At 41.3% G+C, this 26,796-nt stretch overlaps 1 protein-coding gene across 1 annotated transcript in view; it reads right to left on the bottom strand.

The window, feature by feature from the left end:
• TSHR (thyroid stimulating hormone receptor) overlaps positions 1-26,796 on the bottom strand; it is a 63,437-nt gene that overhangs the window by 28,420 nt on the left and 8,221 nt on the right. Inside the window, exons 3-9 of the mRNA XM_035107835.3 lie at positions 16,507-16,578; positions 15,224-15,298; positions 11,069-11,143; positions 9,792-9,872; positions 9,170-9,247; positions 8,595-8,663; positions 12-89 (exon numbers count right to left, since the gene is read on the bottom strand). Of these exons, the coding sequence (XP_034963726.2) occupies positions 12-89; positions 8,595-8,663; positions 9,170-9,247; positions 9,792-9,872; positions 11,069-11,143; positions 15,224-15,298; positions 16,507-16,578 (528 nt within the window). The remainder of the gene's footprint in view (positions 1-11; positions 90-8,594; positions 8,664-9,169; positions 9,248-9,791; positions 9,873-11,068; positions 11,144-15,223; positions 15,299-16,506; positions 16,579-26,796) is intronic.

Here is a 26,796-nt window from a genome sequence, read left to right as displayed (position 1 = left end):
CTCTTACTCACAGTAGGCTTGGACCACTCTGCACACCCAAAAAAGCATCTTCATGAATAACTCTCAGATATTTGTTCTTATTCAGATACCTGCAAGGGGAAAGATAGCACCAATAATTAGCTGATAGCAGTATCTTATATTTTAAGAGATTTAATTGTATGGGAATAGTAAAAAGTAAAAAAAAAAGTCAGACTGGGAAGCTAGGTCAGTTGATGCTGAATATCGGGCCCACTTTCTTCATCAAGCGGCTCCTAATAGAACATCCACTGAAGCCTTTGGACAGGATTCCCCTAGGGAGCCTCACCAGCAGCTATACCCCTTTGCCCCCCAAAATTGGTTGGTGTGTGTGTGTCAGGATAACTCCCAGAACAGTGGTCAGAAGGAGGAGAGGGGGGATCGTTCTATCCAGCAACCTAAAACAACAGGTGTTAAAACAATAAAAACCTTATATTTTTTTTTTAAAAAAAAACAATTCCAGAAAAGATTCAGACTAGAAAAATCATATTAAAAGGCTTGCTGAAGGAGCAATGTCTTCAATAGGCATTGATTCTAATATTCAAGGAACCAGTGACCTGAGTATCTCAAGAAACAAGCAACCCAGGGGAGGAAGCAAAGCATTCAGATGCTCAAGTACTCACTCCCAGGGAAAATCTTCCCCAGTCCTCCCAGTGCTGCAGAAATAATCTCCAGCAATAATGAATGTATAATCTGTCAATCAAGGTGAGAAACTCTCTTTTTGAGATGCAGAAATGGCATGGCAATGGATCACCAGTGAACAGGATTATGAGATCCCTGATCAACAATAAAAATTAGTTCCACTTGTATTGAGCACTTAGGAAAACTGCAAATAATATAATAACGTGTGTCATAATGTGTATACAATGTGCAAGAAATGTTTGCATTTTTAGTAGAACGGCGGGGGCGCTTCTTATTGTGATTAAGGAAAGAGATGAGAATTAGAAGGGGGGGGGAGTCAATGTAGATAAGGGCAACAAGATGTTAAGAAAATCTGGACTCTTATCTGGAAGCACCCAAAGTTCTTCATATATAAAGTTGCAGTGGCATTGCTTTTTTCTGTGGCTTTATGGATTTTAAAATTTCCAACAATACAAAAACTGGAGTGTGCCTGAAGTTAGTAAGTGCCTTAGAAAGATTAAATGTGGTGCTGTTTTTTTAAAAACACACACACACACACACACACACACACACACACACAAGCAAACAAGCAAACAAAAGCCCTTGCAAATTAAAAACATTAAACAGAAACGTTAGACAACTAACGTATGGATGGGAAGTTTGGTGTGCTAGAATGAAGTACAGTATGAGAAGACATTTCTGCCTTGAAAACTAAAAATCAATGGAAGGTGAATAATTGTTGTTGTTGTTTTTACAAGTTTCTTCTCTGATATTTTGGATTTCAGTTGGAAACTTGGTTCCTACAAGAAGGCAACACAGACTTTCAAACCAATGGCACGTTCATAACAATGCCTTAACAAGGAGGGGCTGCAATGACAGCTGCCAACTTCAACATCTATGAGCCAGAATGTAGGATTTCCTGATGTTAATGGATTTCAGTTGCTTAAACCTTTTCTTTTAATAGCATCCAAAAGGATTTTTCTTGCTAACTCATTTTATTGTTATGTTTTTGTTGGTACAACATCTAGAGAACTTATTTTAATAAATGTTAAAGATGATTAATAAAGAAAGAAAGACAAAACATGCTAAAAGGCATACAGACGTTTAAGGGACTGTCTAGTTTGGCCCTTGTCTGTGCTCCCTGTGGGGGGAGTTCTCCTTTCCATTTACAGCAAGGAGGAACATTTGTGAGTAAAGATGTGGAAGATGGTCTGTGCAGATGGTCTTCTGCCTGCGCAAGCAAGCATATGTGCACACGCACACAAGTTTGGCCTCTTTTGTCTAGTTACCTATAGCATGAGCATCACATAAGTAGGTGCAAAAATAAATGGGGGGGTGGGAAGCTCCGAGTGGTAGACAGATTATCCTGTCTATCTGCCTTTCTAAATCTTACACATATTCTGAAAAGGCTCTGACCTTGTTTTGCTTCTTTGATCTGAGGAATTATTATTATTATTATTATTATTAGGGGATTGAATGGCTTAAAATAGTCTTCTATGATAAAAGCCTTTTTCTATGAGGGTTAGAAGATCAAACCAAATTGGTTTTGGAGAAGGATTGTTACTTAGGAGCTGCCCACATCTTTCACAATGGTTTTTTTGGCAGACCACCTCTGCGTCATAAAGGTGACATGAAGGCTGGCAATATCAACCCTGCCGTGCAGGAATCCCCTACAGATAACCACAGTGCCTGGAGACAAACAGACAGACAGGTTGTGTATCCACAGTTGTGTATCCGCAGCAGTGACCAGAGGAAGAATGACCACTGAGAGGAGCACAGAGAGAAGAAACACCCTGGTGCACCTGTAGCAGCACAACCGGACGCCTTCATCTGCCCCATCTGCAACAAAACAGGTCTATCTACAGCCACAGTGGGCTATGCAACCCTCCAAGAGTTTGACGTCATCCCCAAAGGCTCATTCCTCCACTGTCACCTGAGACAGATGGATGCCAGCCAGCCAGCCAACGCGCCCCCCCCCACTCCATGCCAGAAAGAACATTCTCTTATTCTTTTCTCATCACATTTTTCGTCAGTGATATATGTAAATGGTGAACGGGCCCTATCAGTGCTCAAAATAGTCAAATGGAGCTTAGCGTCCATGTCAAGTATTTATTTGATGTGGCTGTTCAGATATTTTGAATTTCCTTAAAGGGCTGACTCGAGGCATTTTGAGGCCTGGGATGAAGGACAAGATAGTGTCCCCTTCCAATCCCATTTACAGAAGCCAACTATACTGCCAGCTGAGCCTTACTTCAGCATGGGGCAGCATACTCCAAAATTATTTAAGGCAGCAGGATAGCTTAGGACAGTGATGGGCAACCTTTTGAGCCTGGTGTGTCAAAATTCGCCAAAAAACCGAGTATAACTCGTGTGGTGTGTCACTTCGAGAAAAAAACAATAATTTCACGATATTTATAGTTTAAATAACAAAAATGTATAATTGTAATACATACGTAACTGTATTTAATTAACCAAAAACTAACTATTTAACCAAACTAAACCAAAACCCCTTATTTATCACAAAGTGCCCAGAGTTGTTGAGCTTTTTTGGGGGAGCTGCTGACCAAAGTTTTGGAGGTTTTTTTCGGGGGTGCAAAAGTTGCTTTGCTTTTTTGGGGGATGTCCCAAAGCTGCTGCGCTTGGGGGGGGGGAGAGAACAGAAATAAATGACGAATAATACCTTTGCTGGAACTAATGCGCAGCACCGATATAGTCTGCTAAAGCGCCAAAAAAACAGCACAGAAAGGGTTAAAAATGAATGCTGTTACACCCAATCATAGTCTGCCAAAGCGCCAGAAAAAACAGCACAGAAAGGGTTAAAAACCCATCTCTGGCTACCAGCAGCAACAACAACAACAACAAAAAAGGACCTGGGTTTTAACAGCGGAGACAAGCTGTAGCGTGAGGAGGAGCAGGAGAACAAATGGGGGGGGAAACAACAACAGCGCGAATGGACCAATGGGGTGCATGCCAGCAGTGAGGGCTCTGCGTGTCACGTCTGACACGCGTGTCATAGGTTCGCCATCACTGGCTTAGGAGGAGGTACAGGGCAAATCATGCGGCACATACAGCTCTACCCTTGAAACACCTCTCCGTTAATCGCTGCCTGTCTCCCCAGCAACCTCTACCTGGGCCTTCAAGCTACACAAAACTAATAACCTAAAGACCAACCGCCCTCCCCGAAAAAACAGACACTTGTGGCTCTGTGGTCATATCCACAAGGATTGAAATGCAATTTCTCTCTGCTCCTTTTTTTGAGCTCCACAAGTGGTCCTTCCGAACCTGGAACTATGTTCAATCTGTTGTGTTTGGAATGCAACAAATCCATCTTTCTTCTCCTGTTTTCTTATCTGGAAGGGCATAAAACGATAGCAGGCACCCATCAGGTTGCTGTAGCATGAGTCAAAATAACAGGGCCATCCAAAATCGGCATTCCAGCCTCTCTCAGGTAGCGGCCAATGATCAGATGTTGAAAATCCAAGCCTTGAGAAAGCCTGAAACCTGGTCAGTTTTCTAAGACCGGAGCTGGAAAACTGTGCCAAAATGAAAGCAGAGCTGGGATAGACCAAAGAAGCATCAGAATTTTTCCTAATTCTTGCTGCGCAAGAAGACAAGTTGAAGCCAGAGCAGAGTGCAGACCAACTCAGCTTCCAAACAATAATGTGACAAAGTTCAAGACTATGAAGACAGAATGGAACAGGGGGAAAAGGCAGAAAGCTTTTTGCTAAGGCAACATTCCTGTGATAACAAAAAATTGTACATAATATATGAACATCTGGTTCGAGAGGAGGACCAAATTGGCAAAATCTCTTTTAGGAGAGGGAGGCACAAGGAATTTAGGAACACAGTGCATGTATATTCAGTAGAGGCATTTCTCTGTAGGTACTATACATTTCAAACACATTCCCCCTTCCCCAACAATCCTAGGAGCTATAGTTTAAGAGTGCTGGGAACTGTGCCTCAATAAAGGTAAACTACAGTTCCCAGATTGTGTCGACCACAGCAAACTACAGCAAGTTCTTGAATAAATGGGAGTGCCTGATCATCTCATCTGTCTCCTGAGAAATCTCTATGTGGGACAAGAAGCTACAGTTAGAACTGGACATGGAATAACTGATTGGTTCACAATTGGGAAAGGAGTACGGCAAGACTGTATATTGTTTCCCTGCTTATTTAACTTCTATGCAGAATTCATCGTTTGAAAGGCTGGACTGGATGAATCCCAAGCCAGAATTAAGATTGCCGGAAGAAATATCAACAACCTCAGATATGCTGATGACACAACCTTGATGGCAGAAAGTGAGGAGGAATTAAAGAACCTTTTAATGAAGGTGAAAGAGGAGAGCGCAAAATATGGTCTGAAGCTCAACATCAAAAAAACTAAGATCATGGCCACTGGTCCCATCACCTCCTGGCAAATAGAAGGGGAAGAAATGGAGGCAGTGAGAGATTTTACTTTCTTGGGTTCCATGATGACTGCAGATGGTGACAGCAGTCACCTGCTTCTTGGGAGAAAAGCAATGACAAACCTAGACAGCATCTTAAAAAGCAGAGGCATCACCTTGCTAACAAAGGTCCGTATAGTTAAAGCTTTGGTTTTCCCAGTAGTGATGTATGGAAGTGAGAGCTGGACCATAAAGAAGGCTGATCGCCGAAGAATTGATGCTTTTGAATTATGGTGCTGGAGGAGACTCTTGAGAGTCCCATGGACTGCAAGAAGATCAAACCTATCCATTCTGAAGGAAATCAGCCCTGAGTGCTCATTGGAAGGACAGATCGTGAAGCTGAGGCTCCAATACTTTGGCCACCTCATGAGAAGAGAAGACTCCCTGGAAAAGACCCTGATGGAGGGCACAAGGAGAAGTGGACGAGAGAGGACGAGATGGTTGGACAGTGTTCTCGAAGCCACCAACATGAGTCTGACCAAACTGCGGGAGGCAGTGGAAGACAGGAGTGCCTGGCGTGCTATGGTCCATGGGGTCATGAAGAGTCGGACACAACTTAACGACTAAACAACAACAACAACAGTTCCCAAAATGTGGGGTGGGAGACATGCTTTAAATATATATGCAGCCAAACAGATGAATGGGGAAAGCTTTCAGACTGGTTTGTCAATGGAAAAGTCCAAGTCACATACCTGTGTCTCACTTACACCCCAAGCTATACCTAATTTAGAGTCCTCAACTCTTTAGCTTCCTTCTTTCCACTTCACTTTAAAAGCACTTTGTGTAAGCAACAACCCAACCAACCAAGCTTCTAGAATTACACTTTCAAAAATAAATTTCGCTGTCAGGGCATGTCTTCATTATTTTAGAATCCATTACTAAAATGCTAAAGCAGTTTGTTTTAGTTGCGAGTCCCTGAGCCAATGAAGCTAATCAGAATTCGTGCTGGAATTACCTAGCATTACCATATTTTTAAACATTTCTAGCACATCAAGAGACACCAAAAAAAGAACTTGAAAAGCATGCCTTGTGGCTTTTGGCTTGCTCTCTCCTCACAAAAAAAACCTGCACTCCCCATTTTTTTTTCATATTAGTACTGTCATTCATATGTTTGACCGAAGCTATGGAGCATCAAGTGCTAGTGGAGTTTATTATTTCTGAAAGGAAAGATGGTGTGTAATCCTATATGGTGATTTTAGATTCCAGTGTATGTGAATTGTCTCCTTTTCCAGGCAGTTGTCACTCATGATGACACACCAGTCTGTGATACAAGAGTTTATTTTAAGGTAAGAGAAAGATACTTGTGGGGCTCAATTTTTCAATGCCAATTTATAGTTCACATTTATGCTATATTTTTAAGCACCATACAGTTCACCTCCTCCAAATAGGAGCTCTTTAAAAAAAGAATAAAATAAAGTATAGTCCACAGAAGGGATAAAAATGATACTACAAAAATGCTTGTAAGCAAATTCATGTGACATACCAAGAAAACTAGTTACATGTACGTAGTCGTGTTGGTCTGACGCAGTCAAAACAAAATAATATAAAAATCCTTCCAGTAGCACCTTAGAGACCAACTAAGTTTGTCATAGGTATGAGCTTTCGAAAGGTATGAGCTTTCGAAAGCTCATACCTATGACAAACTTAGTTGGTCTCTAAGGTGCTACTGGAAGGATTTTTTTTAATTTTGTTATACTGTACCAAGAAAAACTTAGTTGGTCTTTAAGGTGCTACTTAAGGAATTTTTTTATTTTGTACCAAGAAAAGTTAGGCTAAACCGGATGGGACATTTGTCATGTAGTTCGGTGCTGCAAAGGGTTAGGAATGCAGGAAGCTGCCTTATAATGAGTCAGGCCATTGCTCCATCTAGTCTAATGTTGTCCACACTGACTGGCAGCAGTTTTGTATATGTGTGTGTGCATATGAAGAAGTAAGGAAAAATAAGTGTGCACACCTACAAAGAATAGAATCAACTGCACAGCAAGCAGTGATTTTTTGCTTATTCATTTGGCATGATCTGCTAAGACTACAGCACAATTATGTAGCCTGAGTGTTTAGGTTAGCACTTAGATTAAAGCTAGCCTTGAGTATTCTGTTAAAGGAGATTTATACTTTGTTTCTACAGGTGCCTGGAAATGACCAGCTTGTAAAAACATGAGTTCCTTTTCAAAAACACAAGTTACTCATGGTGAGCACAAAGTCAGATTTTCAGATGAGGTGTGGCTGTTTTGTTTCAAATAGTATGAAATGGAGGTTCCAAGAGGTTTAGTTCCATTGCAGCCAGAGGATTTTCTAAGGCCCTGAAAAAGCTTGAAAAGGGAGCTATTTTAATCATCATCATCACCATGGTACCCTCATGTGCATCTATATTTTTATTTCACTCAACAATGGTAATTTAATTAGGAAACAATCAAATTTTGTAGCTTTTAACTCATACTTTCTAAACAGCCCTTATAGTTTAAAGACTTTTTGAGAAAGTATTTTTGGGAACAAAGAACCCCCCCTCTTTTCCCCCCAATGCCATATAGTGGGATGAGGGAAATGTGGCCTTCCAGGCGTTGTCAGTTTGTTCAACTGCACAACTGCAGCCGTTTTATTTGTTTCTAAACACACAATTTCTTTGTTTTGTTCTCTTTTCCTCTTCATTTTTTTGTGCTGTGTGTTTCCCCCTAATAAATTAGCTATTAAAAAATCCAAACAACCTGGAAAAATGAAAAACAATTTCTCCAAATCTCCTTGCCTCATTTATTTCCTATTGATTTCACTGTAAATTACTGCACAACCATCTTCGTGTTTTAGAATGGGAAATGCCTGTCGTTTCAGGACTGAACCTAAATTAAGCGCATGCAAGCTTTTGTTGAACTGGGAGTTCAGTCCCAGATGCTTGCTATTGTGGAATTTGCTCGCTGATTATTTTTCATTTTTTAAGATGTGAGTACTGCTTAGCAGACTCCTGCACACCTGCCCTGTTTGTGCAAAATTAACACATTCAAACAAACAAACTGGAAGACAAAGACAAAAGGGAGCATTTACCAGTATGGATGGGAATAAGCAATTTAATTTCAACTTCAGCTGCAAATGGGCATGTGTGTAAACTTGTTGTTGGCATCTGTCTGCCTTCAGTGTGAAGAAATGAGCTAAAATCTGAATGGAGAAAACATAGCCAGACCCATCTCAAATGTGCACAAGTCCTATGAGATGCTGTTTCACCCAAATTGAAAACTTTTTGAAGTCGTTAGGTGTTTAATTGAACCTGGTGTGGTAAAGTGTTTAAGAGACTGAGCAATGAATCGTGAAGTAACAGTTTCGAATTGCACATCTGCTATAAACACACTAGCTGGTCTTTGGCAAGCCAAACTCGCTCAGTTTCAGTTCCCCCATCAGAAATAAACGGGATAATGGCACTGACCTACCTCATAGAGTTGCTGTAAGGAGTGCAACTAGATAATGCACCCAATATTCTTTAGATACCTGAAAGCATGATGCAATTGGTAAGTATTATTGATTACTTACACAGAATCTAACTTTGTTCCATTGAAGGCATGGGCATCAACCTTTGTGAACCCATTGTTGTATAACTTTCTGTAAACAAACAAAAAATAGATTAGCTGGTGTGATGCAACTGCAACTAGGCTTTTTTCCTTTTTGCATGCACACTGTGTCCTAACTTACTTTAGTCTCATGGCGCTGGAATGCTTGTTCCCATTGCTCCCCACTGCAAAGGTATACTTTCCCCTAACTAGCATTTGAACACCTATATATTTTTGGTTTTGATGGCATTATATGAAATTCCATTATATCTTGGCCTATTTATTTTTCTTCCCACTGAAACCAATGGGATGTAACATTTAAGAAATAAACAACTCGGGGTAAAATTCCAAACTGGCTACTTACTGCCTTGGCAGGGGAAAGCTCAGTAGGGCTTGCGAAACAGTGGCCCCTCTCCCAAACATATCCCCCCATTGCCTGCTCTGCCCGTCATCTTTCCAACTGACAACTATTTTCTTATGTTAGCATTACTCATTAAGGCTGAACTACTGCTTCACAACTACTGAAACAAAAAGGAGGAAGAGAGAACAACAACATACAGGCTAAGGGATTCGTTGCATAGCCCTTGGAATGCATTTGCGGGCACCGAAATCATGTATGGATTATCAGCCATTTCACTGTGAAAAAAGAGGGAAAGGCTTAGTATTACAATAAAATACAATTATATGTTAATATAACTCTGTGATTATAGATATAGATATAGACACACACATACATGCTTAATTTTTCTTTAGACATTTAGACAACTGCACTGTACTGTATGTGAGGCAGCCCTTGATAACTGGAAATTTCAACTGATGCAGTATCCTAATAAGGATAAACAATGGAGAAAATAATATATCAGCACTTCAGCAGCTTTGCTGTTTGTTTGTTTGTTTCCAAATTGTCTTCTTCACCCAAAGGGCAGCCTCTCCAGTACTATTTATGCAACAAACTAGAGCACCCGAAACACGCAGAGAGGCTCTCTGGTGAACTCTGGCTGGAAGCAGAAATTACAACAGATAAAAAAGGGTGCCACTGAAAACAACACTTGTGATTCTCTCCTCCTCTATTCTTCATGAAGTCTAGCAGTGCACAACAGACAACGGACTACAACTTTTATCTGCCCTGATAAACTTCATTGGCTGCCGCTTAAAGGAGAAGGGAAACTCTGATACTTGCAGCAAAAAGTTCATATCTGCTGTCACTGAGTTGATCTTCGTGAGGTCAGGGAAAACTCTGAGTCCAGTGTTCATGATCACACTGAAATAAAGCAGAAAGAGAGAAGGAGAATTAAATGGTGTGCCTATGTACACAAAGAGATCCATTTTTTATTATTCATTCATTTATTTATTTATTTAAACAGTTTACATGCTGTTTAGCAGCATAGCTCTAAGTGGTATACTGTAAGGTTGCAAAAGATTTAAGATAGATAGTTAGTGCAGATATGCCTTTAAAACCATGATTGTACAATCTAGGCCAAACTAAGTTCCACTGATATAAATTAGGTTCATATACCTGTGGGAGCAAGGATTGGACTAGCTGACTTCCCAGGGTAGCATCTAAGCCAGTGATTCCCGATTGCAAGATTGACATCTCTGCAAAACTAGGCTGCAGTGGTCAAAACTGGCTGGACAGGAGATTTATCTGAGTGTAGCATCTACGTATATCTCATCTGTTAGGGAGATTCATTTATTGCTGTTGACAGCTGACCCTTTGAATGGCAGAGGAAGTCTAGGGACTCAGCTACATTAGTAACGAAAAATCGTTTGATTTGCATTATAACACTGTGACACCAGATGACGTCCTGGAGTCCTGCCTTTCGCCAACGTGATTTCCCATAATAAACTTTACAGCGCGTTTTCCTGAACCACCTTATTGATGTGCCAACATCCAGCCTGGGATTCCTCCCACCCAGCCCAGATGAGAAAAGTGGTAATCCACAGTGTTTGTGAAAATGAATAATCGGTTAGCAGTGTGTATCAGACCGGGAGAGAAAGAGTTAGTTTGAGCTCTGAAAACATCTGGTGGGTGGGTGGGGTGACTCGTTCCCCTAGGAGAGCTGAGATGGGGCAGCAGACTTCTGTTGAAGGTGTAATACTTCACCTTGGCTCAACCTGTATATTTGTAAATCATTTTTTCCAAAACGCCAGTAAGCAGTGGTATTTTTTCTAGAAAAAGAAGTGCCAGAACTCACCGTGATCGCCTCTCTTGTTCTCTTAGAATGGCAATGGCTCCTACCTGAGAGGAGTCGGAACTGAGTTCCGGTGACTTATGGATGAAAAAATGCCCTGGCAGTAAGCCTCCATAAAATAAGAACTGGGGCACTGCTGTAAGCATGAAAAAATATCCCTATTTTGAACTCTAATGTTGGCGGGTAGAACCCTGAGGTTAAGGAAGCGCCCAAATCTTACAAGAATAGCAATTCCCTAGTCTTTTGTTTTCAGTAGGCTACTTACAGGTATTTCAGCAACGGGAGATTCATGAAAGCTTCGGGATCTATGTATTGTAGGTTTCTAGCATTTCGGATTTCTCTGTTCAAAATACAATCAAATGTCCACAAAGAAGGTAAGTGTTTCTGTTCTTGCACACCTCACATTAAAACACCCCCACACCCCCAATAGGAAGATACCTTATACAGAGTCAGACCACTGATCCATCTAGCTCAGGCTTTCAGACTGGGATATCTCCTGCCCCCCCCCCGAGATGCTGAGTATTGCACCTGCACACAAAACAGATGCTCTCCGCCCCTGTGTTTGGTCTATGAAGTTATGAGAACTGAAAGTCCATTCTTATAAACGAGCTCCATGTGAACTATGGCCTATTAGCAAATGTTTAGTCCAAATAACGTGTAACAAGCTGACCTCACTCAAAGGCAGGACCTGTTTTCTGGGTGGTATGATTAGCATAATTTTCTGAAAAGATTGGATTGGACCCCTTTACAGTTATACAACAGAAAAGAAACACTACTTGGCCTGCTTGTCTTTGTAATATGTTGGTCTTTGTGATAAAAAAAACCCACAGTTGTTTATAATGTTTTCGAGGTCAGACACAAAAAAGATTTTCTGATGTGCAAAAAGATTTCAGTTATGAATATGGGCTCAGAAAGAATATTAAATTAATTAACAATACAAAACAAAGCATGCAGGCGATTTTAGCATTGCCATATGGCTGGATTCCTTCTGACCTGCCTGGAATTCAAGAAGCAAAAGCCAGTGCTAGAAAATGAAAAGCCAGCCACAGTTTTGGTGTGTGATCTATCTATCTATCTATCTATCTATCTATCTATCTATCTATCTATCTATCTATCATCTTATGGCATGCCACTCCAGTCTCCGAATGGCACAAGATTCCAGGGGTTCCAGGGATCAGTTTCCTAGGAATGATGACAAGCAGACACTGCGGTGTCTTTATGATATATGGTTTATTTACACATATCTACAACCTGAGCCTAACCACAGAGCATAGGGGCTTGCCGATCAGAAGGTCGGCGGTTAGAATCCATGCGACGGGGTGAGCTCCCGTTGCTCGGTCCCAGCTCCTGCCAACCCAGCAGTTCGAAAGCACGTCAAAGTGCAAGTAGATAAATAGGTATCACTACAGTGGGAAGGTAAACGGCGTTTCCGTGCGCTGCTCTGGTTCGCCTGAAGCGGCTATATCATGCTGGCCACATGACCTGGAAGCTGTACAACGGCTCCCTCGGCCAAGAACTACAACTTATTAATGCAAGATGAGCGCCGCAACCCCAGAGTTGGTCACGACTGGACCTAATGGTCAGGGGTCCCTTTACCTTTACATCCTGAGCCTACAATGGAGGGGCTCACAGCATTAACACCCCATGAGGGTATTGCTTCTCCCATAGCCACAGCCTTGGATTCCAGATGAAAACAGGCATGGCTCTGTCTCTCAGCTGTCCAGCCTGCTGCTAGCTTCTACCTCTCACACACCTCAACTCTGGCATTTGCCTTTCTAACTAACAGCTAGTTGAGAGGCGGGACCCACCCATTGGGTCTCTGCCACAGAGCCACTTCTTTTGTTAACTTAACGACACACACCAAACCCTGTTACCTCTTCTGCTTCCGACACCTCCTCCTCCCAGTCTGCCTCTTCTTCTCCCTCTGACCACTCATCCATCCCACCACCACTCCTCTGGCTCCCAGCCTTCTTCCCCTGGGGGGTTCCCTTGGGGATTCCCCAGCCAGTGCTTCCCCCCCCCACGCCTCTGCATCCAGCCAATCTATGCCCGCCTATCATGCCCTCCTTATGAGCTCCTCGAGAGCTATTTTGTCTTCCATAGTCTGAGACAAAAATTTGGACTAGGTGATTCTTACGCTCCTTTTTCTGAGCACTTGTCGAAGCCAGAGCAATTAGCCCCTCTTTTTATGAGGAACAAGTTCTCAATTAAACAAACAAACAAAGCATTAAAAATATACAGATGGTGTGTTCACTCACTCGCTTTCTTTTAAAAATAAATGTTAACACATACATAAATATATATACTTCTGAATAGTCCTCTGTTGCATGACTGGTTTTCCCCTAAAACTGTTTAAAGTAATTGAAACCAATCTTTAAACAAACTTTGATGATAGCAGCTAAATATTATTTTAGAAGTAAGGCTTCTAAAATGTAATGTAACATAAATGTACAGCATTTGTTTGTTCCCCAACTGACCTTGCCCTCTGGAGAATAATTACACAGAAGCCAGTGACATTCAACTAATGCTAATGATCTAAGGGGCTCTGAAGAGAATTCAGAAAAAACACTCACATTCTGAAGGGCTTTCCCTCACAGAATGATATCTGGCATGCATAGTCAAACCTTTTAACCTTTCCCCAATTAAGTTTTCTTAATTGACAAGAGGTATGGTTAGATGAGTGTGTCCTTTGGGCTTCATAATCCTGTTTACCAGCACAATCTAGCAGTTGCAAATAGACTGTGGATATCAATTAATATTATGCAACTTTCCGAATGCTGCAAAACAAACCCACCAGTTAATGGCACTAGCATGTCATATTGGTGTTCATTGTTAGCGACTCTGTATGAATATGGGTTTTCATTCATTTTTTTTATTTTTTGGAAACGTAGTTTTCATTCATTTCCATCTATGGGTTTTCTTCTATAGCTGGTATATTTCCCCCTAGATTAAATATACTGAAGCATATACTATTACATAGTTCACCATACAGTTAATTTTTTGGCGATCACTCGTAGCTGAGTAAGATTGTCTTCCATGAACATGGTATCAACAGTGAGTCCATAAGTGACTGTGGAGGCCAATTCTGGATCCACACGTCCTTCCACAGTGGGGACATAGGTTTCTGGGTGGGAGTTGATCATCCTCTTAGCTCATTTCTCCTTTGTGCCCTGAGTTCGTGCCTCTACACCTTTGGTAAAGGCTATTCTCCAACTACACCTTTGGTAAAGGCTATTCTCCAACTGGAACGCTTGCAGACCAGTGTTTCCCAGTTATCAGTGCTTATACTACATTTTTTAAGATTTGCCTTGAGAATATTCTTAAGTTGGGAATAGAGTAGCTGCTTTGGAAGATAATACAGTGGTACCTCGGTTTATGAACACAATTGGTTCCGGAAGTCTGTTCATAAACTGAAGCGTTCATAAACTGAAGCGAACTTTCCCATTGAAAGTAATGGAAAGTGGATTAATCCGTTCCAGACAGTCCGCGGAGTAACCGTTCATAAACTGAAGCGAACTTTTCCATTGAAAGTAATGGAAAGTGGATTAATCCGTTCCAGACAGGTCCGCAAAGTACTTAAACTGAAGCGTTCATAAACTGAAACATGGGTGTAATTGGTTCCGGAATTCTGTTCATAAACTGAAGCGTTCATAAACTGAAGCGAACTTTCCCATTAAAAGTAATGGAAAGTGAATTAATCCGTTCCAGATGGGTCCGCGGCGTTCATAAACCGAAAATTCATAAACCGAGGTGTTCATAAACCGAGGTTCCACTGTAATCAGGCATCCAAATACAGTGGTACCTCGACTTACGAACGACTCGACAACTGAATTTTTCGACTTACAAATGGGGCAAATGGCCGCGTGCTTACGAATGTCTCGACACCCGAAAGGAAACCGCGGTGCTTTTAGATAGGGATTTTTCGACTTACGAATTTTTAGATAGGGTTGCTTCGACTTACGAATTTTTAGATAGGGTTGCTTCGACTTACGAATTTTTCCATTTCCAATGCATTCCTATGGGAAATCGCGTTTCCAATGGCGCTTTTCGACTTACGAATTTTTCGACCTACGAAGGTGCCTTTGGAACGGATTAAATTCGTAAGTTAAGGCACCACTGTAGTTAAACAGTCATTGGAAGATATATATCCAAAAGAGAGACTAGGATTTGGAATAAGCAGCAAATTAGGGAGCTGTGGAACTGACATTCTTATTTAGCCCTTTAAATATTAATATTAATAATACTGATGTTTGAAAATTAACAGTTTTGAAGAGATAAATGCATCTCTTGATAACCTTAACTTTATGAGCTGATCTACTGTAGCCAAGTTCACACAACCAGCTGAACACATTTTACCAGCTGTTCTTTGTATCATATCATAGGACCAGTTCAAATTATTCAAGGATTTTCATCTACTTACATATGCGTGACTTTGTTTAGATTTCTGAAAGAATGAGCCTCCAGGATCTGCAGCACTGCATCTATGGTGATATAGCTACATGGGAGAAAAATGGGAAGGGAGGTCATACACAAAGGCAGATGGAAATCTATGAGCTGAGTTCATTGTATCTGTCCTCTGTAAGTATCCCTCTGCTCCAGGGAGAGTCAATGTTGTGCCCTCCAGATGGTGGGCTACAAGTCCCATCGCCCCTGATCATTTTGGTTGGAGCTGATGGGAGCTGGAGTCCAACCACATCGGGAGGTTAGCTGCCCCTCTTTTCTTTCATTGTTTTTAATTGGCTAGAGTAATGATGGCAGGGGAATCACGCCAAAACGTGCGGTCAAAAGGTTAATTTGTACTTACGGTTTTTAAAGCAGTTAGTAATGCAACATCTGGCTGCAGAGATAAATAACAGTTCTCATTGCGTCCAGAGAACTACGGTTGCAAGGCAGGCTTGTGTTGGTGGCAGGGTGTTACTTGGCAACCAGGTAGGAGGACCACAGAATAGTTGTTTAGTCTGGACATAGCAGTGATGGGGAAGCTGTGGTCCTTCAGATGTTGCTGGATTCCAATTCCAATCATCCTTAAGCACTGGCTACCATGGCAAGGGCTGATGAATTACGATTCCAATAATGTGTGGAGTGCAACATCCCTAAAGGTAAAGGGAGCCCTGACCGGTCCAGTCGTGACCGACTCTGGGGTTGCGGCGCTCATCTCGCATTATTGGCCGAGGGAGCTGGCGTATAGTTTCCAGGTCATGTGGCCAGCATGACTAAGCCGCTTCTGGTGAACCAGAGCAGCACACGGAAACACTGTTTACCTTCCTGCTTGGAGCGGTACCTATTTATTTACTTGCACCTTGACATGCTTTCGAACTGCTAGGTTGGCAGGAGCTGGGACCGAGCAACGGAAGCTCACCCCGTCAAGGGGATTGGAACTGCCGACCTTCTGACCGGCAAGCCCTAGGCTCTGTGGTTTAACCCACAGCGCCACCCACGTCCCAACATCCCTAGTGTATTATTAATTTATTTCATGTTGGCATATACACTTTGGAACTCCCTGCCTATTGACATCAGGCCTGAACCATTTTGTTCACCTCATCTGTTTGTTACTCAGTCAAGTCTGCCTGGTGGTTTTTTTTAAAACTTCTTGGATTCAGTCAGCTTTATTCAGCTACTTCTGCTAACAATCTGAGCTACCAAAGTTGTTTTTAATGCTTCACCCCATTTTAATATAAAAACACATTGGGGGTTGGAACTTACATCCTGGAGATGTTGGGAAGATTGGAGAATGCTTCTCTAGGAATTATTCTCAAATGGGTTTCCATAAACCTCCTGTAGGAACAAAACTCTGTTAGTTCAAGAGAATTACAGATTAAAAAACCTTTTTTTCCCGTTTCTCAGAGCAGAGTGGAGCTTATGTTGGGGGCAGAGGGAGAAATGATTACAGGGCAGGTGGAGATGAGAGAATATGATTAGAGTATATGACAGGGGTCACCAACGTTTGGGCCAGGGGTCACATTTTGAATGTGAGCGTGCTGGGGGCGCCAGTCACAAAATGGCTGCCATTGGGGTTCAATATTGGCTGCCTTGGAGGCATGGCATAACACTAAATTACAGTACAATCATTATGAGACTTTCCCCAGAATTTGATTTGATTTGGGACAGGGATATGGTAAATAGGGAACACAGTCTCTTCCAGTGCCACAGTTCAAATCAAAGGCAGATATTATGTTAAGCTGCTTTTAAATAAAAATAAAAATAGTGAATGATCCAGTTGTGCCTCTTCCATATACTATACAGTCCCCTTCCTCAAAGAGAAAAATAATGCTGGTATGATTTTGCACATCTTTGTATCCTCTAAATCATATTTCAGCAATAAATTTTAGCATGTTTCCCTCCCTTTCCCTCCCTTGTAGGACTCCTTGTTGTTGTTTTTAACTAAATATTAAGAACATAAAAAGACACCTGACTAGATCAAGACACATAGCTTAATTGTTCATTGCTAAATCTGTTCATCATGAAACAGCTCCCCAAATATGCCTAATCTATTCTTTAAAAAAGTTTTTTTTTTAAAAAAAAGCTGTTTATTATGCCTCATATTGCAGCTGGTGGAATTTTTGTCTAATAATGTCAGTCTTCGTGGCTTTACCACATCTGCACAATTAATTATACAAAATACACTCAAAACAATAGGATTAAGTGGAATAGGAAGGCGGAAATCTGTGTGTCAGACTGAATCCTATTAATTTTTCACTTGGGAAGCAGGATGAAAAGCTATTAATAAGACATCTATTAAAAACTCCCCACTCTTTACCCCAGTATCTTCCACAAATATTTTCCAAAACGTTGAAAGGAAACCCTTTACAGAACATCTAATACTTTATGGTTCATTTCAACAACAATCGCAAAGGCCAAGGCAATGTCGATATTAAAGTAAGTATTTCAAATCCAGGCATTCCTAGTACCAAATCCTATTATTCACAGCCGAAATCTCTCTATGACTTACAAATAAGTTATGATGCTAACCGCACTGAAGTTAATGGAGCCACTATCATGCCTATAATTAATGACCATAAACCATAATTGGAGGAAGCCGTAACAATGAAATATCCAAAAGCTTGTAGTGCACTTCTGAATTAGCTAGTCTTGTTTCTGAAGTCAAGCCAATGCATCAGGAATACCTAATTGTTCCATTTTTTTATTTCTGAATTTTGTACAGAGTACTTCATGCCCTTTCATTATCTGTGTTCATTGTGCATTGATTAAATACTGCAACATAAGAAGCTAAAAACATAAGAAGAGCTTGCTGGATCAGGTCAATAGCCCATCTAAGGCCAGCATCCTGGTCTCACCAACCAGATACCTGTGGGAAAGCTGCAAGCAGGGTTTCAGCCCAAGAGCCCTCTCCCCTCCTGTGGTTTAGAGCAATGGGCATTCAGAAGAATTACTGCCTCCAACTGTGCAGGCAGAATAAGGTAAAGGTAAAAACGTAAAGGACCCCTGGACGGTTAAATCCAGTCAAAGGCAACTATGGGGTTGCAGCGCCGAGGGAGCCGGCATTTGTCCACAAACAGCTTTCCGGGTCATGTGGCTAGCATGACTAAACTGCTACTGGCACACGGAAGACTGTGACGACTGCCAGAGTGACAGAAACACTGTTTAACTTCCCGCCGCAGCGGTACCTATTTATCTAGTTGCACTGGTATGCTTTCGAACTGCTAGGTTGGCAGGAGCTGGGACAGAGCAACAGGAGCTCACCCCGTTGCGGGGATTTGAACCGCCGACCTTCCGATCAGCAAGTCCAAGAGGCTCAGTGGTCCAGACCAGAGCGCCAGAATATAGCCAACATGGCTAGTAGCCATCAATAGCCCTCCCTTCCATGAAGTTTTCTTTTAAAGCCATCTAGGTTGGTAACCACCACTGCTTCCTCTGCCTGAGAAACTACTTTCTTTCAATAAAAGATTGGGGAAAGACTTTATAACTTCAAATAAAAAATGTGGTGGTGTTTTGTATATAAAGGAGAAATACGACCCAAAATTGATTTTCAAAGACGAGGAAGGAAGAGTGTTGATAGTCCAAATCACGCTGCAGGGTGGAAAATGGATTATTGTTGGAGTTTATGTGCCTAATGACAAAAAGGCAGAATTTTACAAGAAACTAGACAAGAGACTGTTTGACTTTTTGGATCAGAGAATAATTTTAATGGGAGATCTCCATGGAGCTGTTCTGCCGGAACTAGACAGATCAAGAAAAAGGAAAGACACAAAAGAAGGCAAGTTACCGAAAACATTTTTTGATTTAGTGGATAATTTTGGTTTAATGGACATTTGGAGGCTTAAAAATCCTACAACAAAACACTTCACATTCTTCTCGGAACCTAATCAACGTTCAGGAAGAATTGATTATATATGGACCTCCAAGGAGTTAATTCTAAGAGTATCTAAAATTGAGATTCTCCCAAGGACATTAGGGAGTTGGCACCTATGTAGGGGAGCTGCTCCACCCCCTTGATCATTTTGGTTGTCCTTTTCTGAACCTTTTCCAATTTGTTTTTGCAGCTTGGAGACCAGAACTGTACATAATATTCCAAATGCAGCTGCACCGCAGATCTGTATAACAGCGTCAAGATATTGGATTCCTAATGACCCCAGCTTGCCGTTTGCCTTTTTCACAGCTGCTGAACACTGGGTCGATGTCTGCATCAGGCAATGTACTACGAGCACAAGGTTTCATTCCTGGTCAGCCACCACCAGTTCAGACCCCATGAGCATATATGTGAAATTAAGGGGTGGGGTGGGGGGGTTGCCCTGGCACGAACCACCTTATGATGCATGCAAGAATGCAAAAAAGCAATCTTCAAGTGATCCTCATGCATAGCAAAGTTATTTTTGTATATTTACTAGTGTGCATCAGTCATACAGAGGGACAGAAGAATGCAAATGAGCTGGAGGAGTTGAAACCAAATTGAATTGAAATTAATTTTAAAAAATTATTTTGTTGAAACCAGAATTCAAAAGTGAGATACTGATGAGAGCAAACCACAGAGAAGAACCAGCGAAACATTAAAGTAGTGGAACAAGTGAAATATTCTAATTCCTAGTCATATGTAGATTAAAAAATTATAAAGGCTGTCATTGTAATTGCAACACCGCAGCATCAACGATACCTCTGAACATACACACACAACAAAACCTAGCCCAGCAGGTATTCTCATTGATTTATTAGGAAACCTGTCTACAAGAATATCCTCAGTATGGAAGAATGGTATGTGAATCCATTCAAAATTCATCTTATAAAAATATAATAGTTGGTATTAGGTCATCTAAATATTGACATAATTTTGTATTTTGGTTGTATGTTTTTAAAACCATGTATGTTATATTTTGTTTTCGTCCTTAGCCGCTTCAAACATTTTGGAAAGACAGGGGACATAAATGTTTCAAATAAATGAATAAAAATGAATAGGTTTGCAATGAATAAAAATGAATAGGTTTGACATAAATGTAACTACGCAAATCACTTGCACATCTTTGCAGGGGAGACTTTGCTTAAAATATTTGCTAGGCATACCTTTCTGCACTAACATAATTCATGAACAGAAATGCTCATTCATGAAGAATTCATGCAAATATTCCCACCCACTTGAAATATTTCCTCTCCTCCACTAACATCATTACCAGATTATCTCAATTAGAGTAATTCCATATTGCACTGTATACAAAACTTGAGAAATGAATAGTGACTAAGAGTTGCTCAACAAGGTGACTTTTTTTGTCTTTATATTACTACAGTACATACAGTATTGCAATTCTTCATAAAGTTTACTTGGGCTGAATACACACACCATACTTTTAAAGCATATTCAAAGCACATACACCCCAAATCCTAGAAACTGTAGTTTGTTAGGAATTATAACTATGTGAGGAGCAAACTACAGTTCCCATAATTCTTTTTTTTTGGGGGGGGGGCAGTTTTTGCCTGCAATCCTGCGAGTGAGCCCTACTGAATTAAGCAGGAATATCTTGAGTCAACATGCACAGAATTAGGTTGCCTATTTTCTTATTTCAAGATAATTTTCCCCAAAAATATATATATTCCCATTTGTTTTGCAAGTTCATTTATAGACAGTGCCATTTATCATTTCTGCCATCATTGTTTCGATCTGATCAGGATTCCATTCTCTACTGTCCTCTCAGATACAGGGAAAACAAAGCAAGATTGCTGTCTACTAGTGCCCAAAGGATTCCACCTTCCTGGTGGAATTTCTGCTTAACTAGCCACCACCTGAGATTCCGACCCAGCTCTAGTTTCGTGCCCTTTCTTCACTTTTTAATTAGATGATTCCATGCAATCCAAGAGAAGTCACCACTTTGGAACTAAATAAATAGACTGCAATTCAGGAAACATACTTTTATATATAAAAAAGTTGTTTTCATTAATATAATTTATATGTTATTTTCCCTGTATCTTTGTGCATAGTTTTTTTGCTGGAAAACTGTATCACAAAATTCGGAAACGCTTAGTATGTTTAGCCTGGAAAAGAGGAGACTGAGAGGAGATACGATAGCCATCTTCAAATATATTAAGGGCTGTCACATGGAGGAAGGAGCACACTTGTTTTCTCCTGCTCTGGAAGGTAGGACTCGAACCAATGGCTTCAAGTTGGAAGAAAGGAGATTCCGACTAAACATTTGGAAAAAACTTTCTGGCATTAAGAGCTGTTCAGCAGTGGAACAGACTCCCACGAGAGGTGGTGGACTCTGCTTCCTTGGAGGTTTTTAAGCAGAGGTTGGATGGTCATCTATCATGGATGCTATAGCTGAGATTCCTGCATTGCAGGGGGTTGGACTAGATGACCCAAGGGGTACCTCCCAACCCTTAAGATTCTATAATTCAGATTCCATGATCACATATAGGTTACATTGTTGCTTTTGCAGCAGATTCAGAATCCTGCTGCCATCTACTGTCTAGATTCAGCAGCACAGTAAAAAGGGACATTTCTTCTATTTCCCACCAGATCTAATTTAGTATTAGCTGTGCAATAACCTGGCTGTTCCCATTGTAATGTATGTAATTTTGTGCTGTGCTGAATCCATGACCACAGTTGTGCAAATCTTTTCCCATCCTCAATGAAAGCAGGGGGGGGGGATTTCAGTTGTTTTCAGGTGTGGAAAGAAGATTTGTCATTTTGTCATTACCTTTATAAAATTACAAGGTGTGCTTTTTTTTAAAAAAAAACCCCACCTTTTCAAGCATAGATTTATGCCACCCCCAGGCACCTCTGTGGCTTTCCTGTACTTCCTAGAATGTCTATGGAAGAATGCCCAAAGTGGGGGCAGCCAGGGAGGCTGCCTACAGAGCACCTAAGAGCTGCATGATGACTTCAAAAATAAAGAAATGAAAAGGACTTCCTGTTAACTTTTTAAAAGAACATTGCAATACCCTCAGGCACTCTGAAGACAGCATCTCGAGCTGTCCACAAAGTCCTACTGTGGGCATTATCTCAAAGCTACCGGTAGCTGCCTGGCTGATCTCATGGTATTATGGCACAGAAAACATGACCTCCGAAGCCAGTCATAAAAGGCTGGGCAGCGTCATCTGGGTGAAGGCAGCTTCTGAGATGATCTGGTCCTCATTAGGCTTCTGAAATATCAATGCCAGCACTAGGTCTCAGAAACAAATGGGCAGCCAATGCAAACAGAGCAGGATCGGTGTTGTGTTCTCCAATTTTATATGGCCCCAGCATTTTATTTATTTAAACAATTTATATATTGCTTAGCTACAATAATCAATAAGTGGTGTGTACAAGAATACAGTAGAAATCGGTTAAAACTATAAAATCAGACTTTAATTAAAATGCTTGCTCGGTTTTTTTTTAAAAAAAGGTTCTTCAGCAGGTTCTGGAATCTCAATAGGAAGGGGCCAATCCGACCTCAGTTAGAGGGGAGTTCCATAAAATACACCCCCACAAAACTGAACAAATAGCTCCTGGTGGATACAAGCCATGCATCTGAGCATTGGGGTCCCCCTTCCTCCCTCTGAAGACGTCAGGAATTTTCCAGCTTTTGAAGTTTCTTTGAAGTTTCCTTATTTAGATAAATTCTCTTCCCCTCTTCAACCAACAGCTTCACAGGGTTAAAAAACAAAGGCCATTTTATGGAAGAAATGCAAGTTGAATGAACAAGATCCAATGGAATGAATTTCAGATGGTGATCAAAATGGGTCATATTTGAAAATTAGCACTGGGGGAGAATACCTGGCCACATTCCTCTGTTTGTTTTTTTAGAATCAGCATTTTTGTTTTTAGTTCACAACCAAATTGGCAAAAGGTTGGACTGGCTGCTTCTTGCTCAGTTTAAATTGGCTGGTCCTGAAACCTTTAATTCATGACATCTGTTTGCGGTAAGGTTGTCACTAGGAATGCCATACATCCAATTTTGGGGGTTTCCTAAAAAAAAAGCCTCAACAATTTTGGGGTGTCTTAGTTTTTACTTTTTTGAAATATGGCAACCCTGGTTGCCACCTCTATTTCCAACAGGGCTCCACTGGCTTTCAGCCGGTTCTCTGTGATGCTGTATTTCTTCACTCTATAGCAGAAGTGGGACAAGGGCTGGCTCTAGCCTAAATAGCACCCTGGGGAAGAAGTACCTCCAGCAACTCTTCCACTCCCATAGTCAGCTTTGACAAAAATAGTCAGCTATTGACAAAAATCCCCCCTGGGGATCACCGCACCGATTGTCCCCCCTGGGTGGCCCACCCCACCCCTGGGTGCACAGCATGTGCGCTGCTTCGTATGTCCGAGCGGTTAGCTACGCTACTGGTTTATAGTATTCAAAGTAATGTTACCTCAAAGTAAAGCTCTGCTCTGCTGATTCTTACTTAGCATAAATGACATCAAAGCAGAAACCGAAAAAGAAAGGTACTTCAAAGCAACTTGAAGATCACTTTTTTGCAGTTAGTAACCAAATAACCTGTGTAGAACCTTGCAAAGAAAGGTTGCAGGCAACTGCTTTTTACCACCACAGCTCAATGCAGACAGTATAAACTGAAGTGTGTGTGTGGGGGGGCAGCCACTGAGCACAGCTTGGCACCCTCCTCAACTTGCGGCCCCAAACTCATAAGTGAACCAAGAAGACGACACAGAAGAAAATGGGGGAAAGCTGTACAGTATCTGTCTTTCATTCACCTCAAGTGTGGAAAAGGAGGTGACAGGCCTCTATGAAACTCAGGTCCCAGCATAGATAGAACATAGGAACATAGAAAGCTTCTTTGCATTGAGTCCATCTGCCTCAAGATAGTATTGTCGAATGCTTAATGATAGCAGCTTTCCAGAGTTTTAAACAGGGGTCTGAAGACGGGACCTTCTACACACAAAACTCTTGTAAATACAGCCCTTCACCATGTCTTGTATCAAATCACGTGTGTGTGTGTGTGTTTTCATCAGAAAGCTCCACACAGGTGCTTACATATAACTTCTGAGAAAATATTGCAGTATTCACAGTCTGCTGATCTCCCAAGCACCTACTACGACCTTGTGTAGAACAACAAGAGGTTTATTTTGCTTCAGTTTCTTAGTTACACATTCTGAAGTGTAAGTAAGGGTGGGGAGAGAGACCTAGATTTAGATCCAAATAAATGAAAGGGAACGGGAATCATAAAATTGTAGAGTTAACCCCAAGGGTCATTGAGTCTGACCTCGTGAAATGCAGGAATCTCAGTAAAGCATCCATGACAGATCAGCGGCGGAGCTCTATGCTCCGCCACCAGGGGCGGAGAGCAGGCGCACTGCCCCCAGGGACATGGCACGCATTCTGGGGGTGGGGCACACGTTTTGCCAGCAGGACCACCTAAAATGGTCACTGCCTGTATTCCAGCTGACACATCAATACAGTAATAGAATTGTGTTTGTTTTTTGTGTGAGTTTATATTTTAATTTTTATTCGGTTCCCTTTTTTTCTTTTACCTTATTTCTTACATGTTATTGAATTATGTTTCTGATTATGGGAAAAAAAGGTTTGTTGTTGTTGTTTTTTAAAAATTAGAATTTTACTGTTGTAAATTTATAACTCACCTTTCCTCCAATGAGCTCTGGGTGAAATATGTGGTCCTTACATTTTATTCTCACAACAACCCCTTGAGACAGGCAAAGCTAGGAGATAGTTCCTAACCCAGGTTTACCCAATGAGCTTCATGGGCGAGTGGAGATTTGAACCCAGGTCTACCATGTCCTGGTCCAATCCACTGCACCTCACTGACTCTCTATTGCTTAAAAGGATTCAAAGTGACTCTTCTCCCACACCTGAGTTGCTTGTTGAGGTGCTCACAAAACATCCCAGAGTAATCCTGCTATTTAGTTGTAAACGTTTTCCCCAGTATGTGTAGGCAAAGCTCTGGGCATTTATGATGATGATGATTAATTTCAGGAGGGGGGGAGTAAAAAAGCCTTATGAAAGCTAAGAAAAGCAAAAAAATAATAATTAGGATCTTAACTAGATGGATTTTGAGGCCACCTATGCAGTCAGCTATACAAGAGAGAGCATGGCTGAGATCCAGCCGTAGCTGAAAATAGTGCTTTCAAAAGTCATCCTGACCCAGCTTAAATGAAGCTCTGTGCAATTTTATTTAAGAAGCTAAACCTAAGCTGTTTTCAGATGTTGAGGAAGGTATTTCTACTTCATTTGCCCCTAATTCCTCATTCAATGACTGGCTGCCAAAGAGCTTTATGGTGGCATCACCAGCGCAAATATTCATAACTACTCGGAAGTACCAATTCCAACAAATGAGACCCTTTCTGATTGCATATCGGTACTTCACAGCTGCACCCCAACCTGTTTTGTTTCCTGTTTGTTGCAATGGAAGGCGTAATTGCTTTAACTTTAACAAAATGAAACCCTTGATCCTGTCTGAGGACAAGGTATGAACAAGTGTACCAATTAAAATCTCAACAGAGATAAAATCGGTTTGCAAACTATTCAGCTACATATATCATCAGCTGGACTGAAAGGACATAGGGTTTTCAGAAAAGTACATAATAGAGATTAATGCTCTTACTGGCCTTAAAAAAACACCAAACACAAATTCACCCATTACCATGGCTACACAATGGGTACCACTTGGCAAGTAGATGGAGCTCATGGTTGTGTTATGAGGAAGTGGCACTGAGATACACTGCAAAGGGGAGAAAATTTATGGTCCAAACGAATGTTTGGGTGGGTACAGGGTCAAACATCTATTCCTAAACTCCAAAACAACTTGTCATGCGGAATCATTTAATGTGGATTTAACAACTGTGAGATTAAACGACAGCTACCACCTATGTTGGCACTTGCGATAGCAAGATAAAATGACAAACAATTTCAAACTATGTTAAGTCCCTCTTTATTTTGGGGGGAAAAAACCCATCTAACCGAAGTCAACATGGTTGGATATTTACGCAGCGCAGCCAAATAATTTCTCAGCATCAGATCCTAGGTGTTAAAAGTCCATGAAACAGCAGCTCAGGTTAATTCAGAATTCCAGCAGGAGAAAAGCAGTTATGACGCCCTGACATTAAAGAAACCTCAAGTGTCCCATGTTGGCGGCCCCTGCTCTAGACACCTAATAGGTAGCAGTGAATTTGAGTTAAAGTGGACTTTCCCTTTGCTTAACCTGTTTATGTGTAAGTAAAGCACAAATCACCAAATTGTGGTAAGCCTCCGGTGATCTCATTCCAAAGAAAGCAGAACCTGTACCCTTGGAGTTCTCGTTAGGGTTGCCAGACTCAATAGAGGACAGGACTTCTGTGCCTTTAATTGCCCTGCTCTCTTTTGAGTCTGGAAACCTTAAAGAGAAACCTTTTGCTTGGAAATTAAACAAAGGGTCTGCTGGTTTCTCTTTAAGGTTTCCAGACTCAAAAGAGAGCAGGGCAATTAAAGGCACAGAAGTCCTGTCCTCTATTGAGTCTGGCAACCCTAGTTCTCGTTGCTTGCAGAATTTGGGACGGGTTTAATGCAAAGGCATAAGATATTTGCTAAGGCTCACACAAACATCGTGAAGCACATGTGCAACATT

This window comes from Zootoca vivipara, chromosome 1, assembly GCF_965207765.1.
Source record: "Zootoca vivipara chromosome 1, rZooViv2.hap1.1, whole genome shotgun sequence".
NCBI lineage: Eukaryota > Metazoa > Chordata > Lepidosauria > Squamata > Lacertidae > Zootoca > Zootoca vivipara.
This window is presented reverse-complemented; position numbering and strand designations above follow the sequence as displayed.